Source organism: Mandrillus leucophaeus, unplaced genomic scaffold, assembly GCF_000951045.1.
Source record: "Mandrillus leucophaeus isolate KB7577 unplaced genomic scaffold, Mleu.le_1.0 Scaffold1011, whole genome shotgun sequence".
Lineage (NCBI taxonomy): Eukaryota > Metazoa > Chordata > Mammalia > Primates > Cercopithecidae > Mandrillus > Mandrillus leucophaeus.
Window position 1 is genome coordinate 40,763 of NW_012098222.1, and position 631 is coordinate 41,393.

Genomic DNA, 631 nt, shown 5'->3' on the forward strand with positions numbered 1-631 from the left:
AGGTGACTTGGGAAGGCCCCTAGGAAGGTGCAGGGTTGTCTGCTCTCCAGAGGGCTCTAGTGGAAAGGAGGGAATTAAGAGGGAGGGAGAGACCCTGGGTGGACCAGATGGCCACACCATGAACCCTCCCAGAGACTTTAGACAGAGAGAGGTGCTCCACAGCACCCCACGCTACCTCTGCCATCTCTCACACCCTCCTCTGTCCACACAGGTCAGCCCAAGGCCACCCCCTCAGTCACTCTGTTTCCGCCATCTTCTGAGGAGCTGCAAGCCAACAAGGCCACACTGGTGTGTCTCATGAGTGACTTCTATCCGGGAATCTTGACGGTGACCTGGAAGGCAGATGGTACCCCCATCACCCAGGGCGTGGAGATGACTGTGCCCTCCCAACAGAGCAACAGATACGTGGCCAGCGGCTACCTGAGCCTGACGCCCGAGCAGTGGAGATCCCGCAACATCTTCAGCTGCCAGGTCACGCATGACGGGAGCACCGTGGAGAAAGACAGTGGCCCCTGCAGAATGTTCATAGGTTCCCAACCCTCGCCCCACCCACAGGGGCCTGGAGCTGCAGGATCCCAGAGGAGGGCTCTCTCTGCATCCCAAGCCATCCAGCCCTTCTCCCTGTACCCAG

At 59.7% G+C, this 631-nt stretch overlaps 1 protein-coding gene across 1 annotated transcript in view; it reads left to right on the top strand.

Annotated features, from left to right (window-relative positions):
* The window catches only part of LOC105536443, a gene marked incomplete at its 5' end in the record, with an annotated part of 41,088 nt that extends 40,457 nt beyond the window's left edge, over positions 1–631 (top strand). Inside the window, 2 exon segments of the mRNA XM_011975859.1 lie at positions 212–498; positions 500–631. Coding sequence (XP_011831249.1) covers positions 212–498; positions 500–529 — 317 coding nt within the window.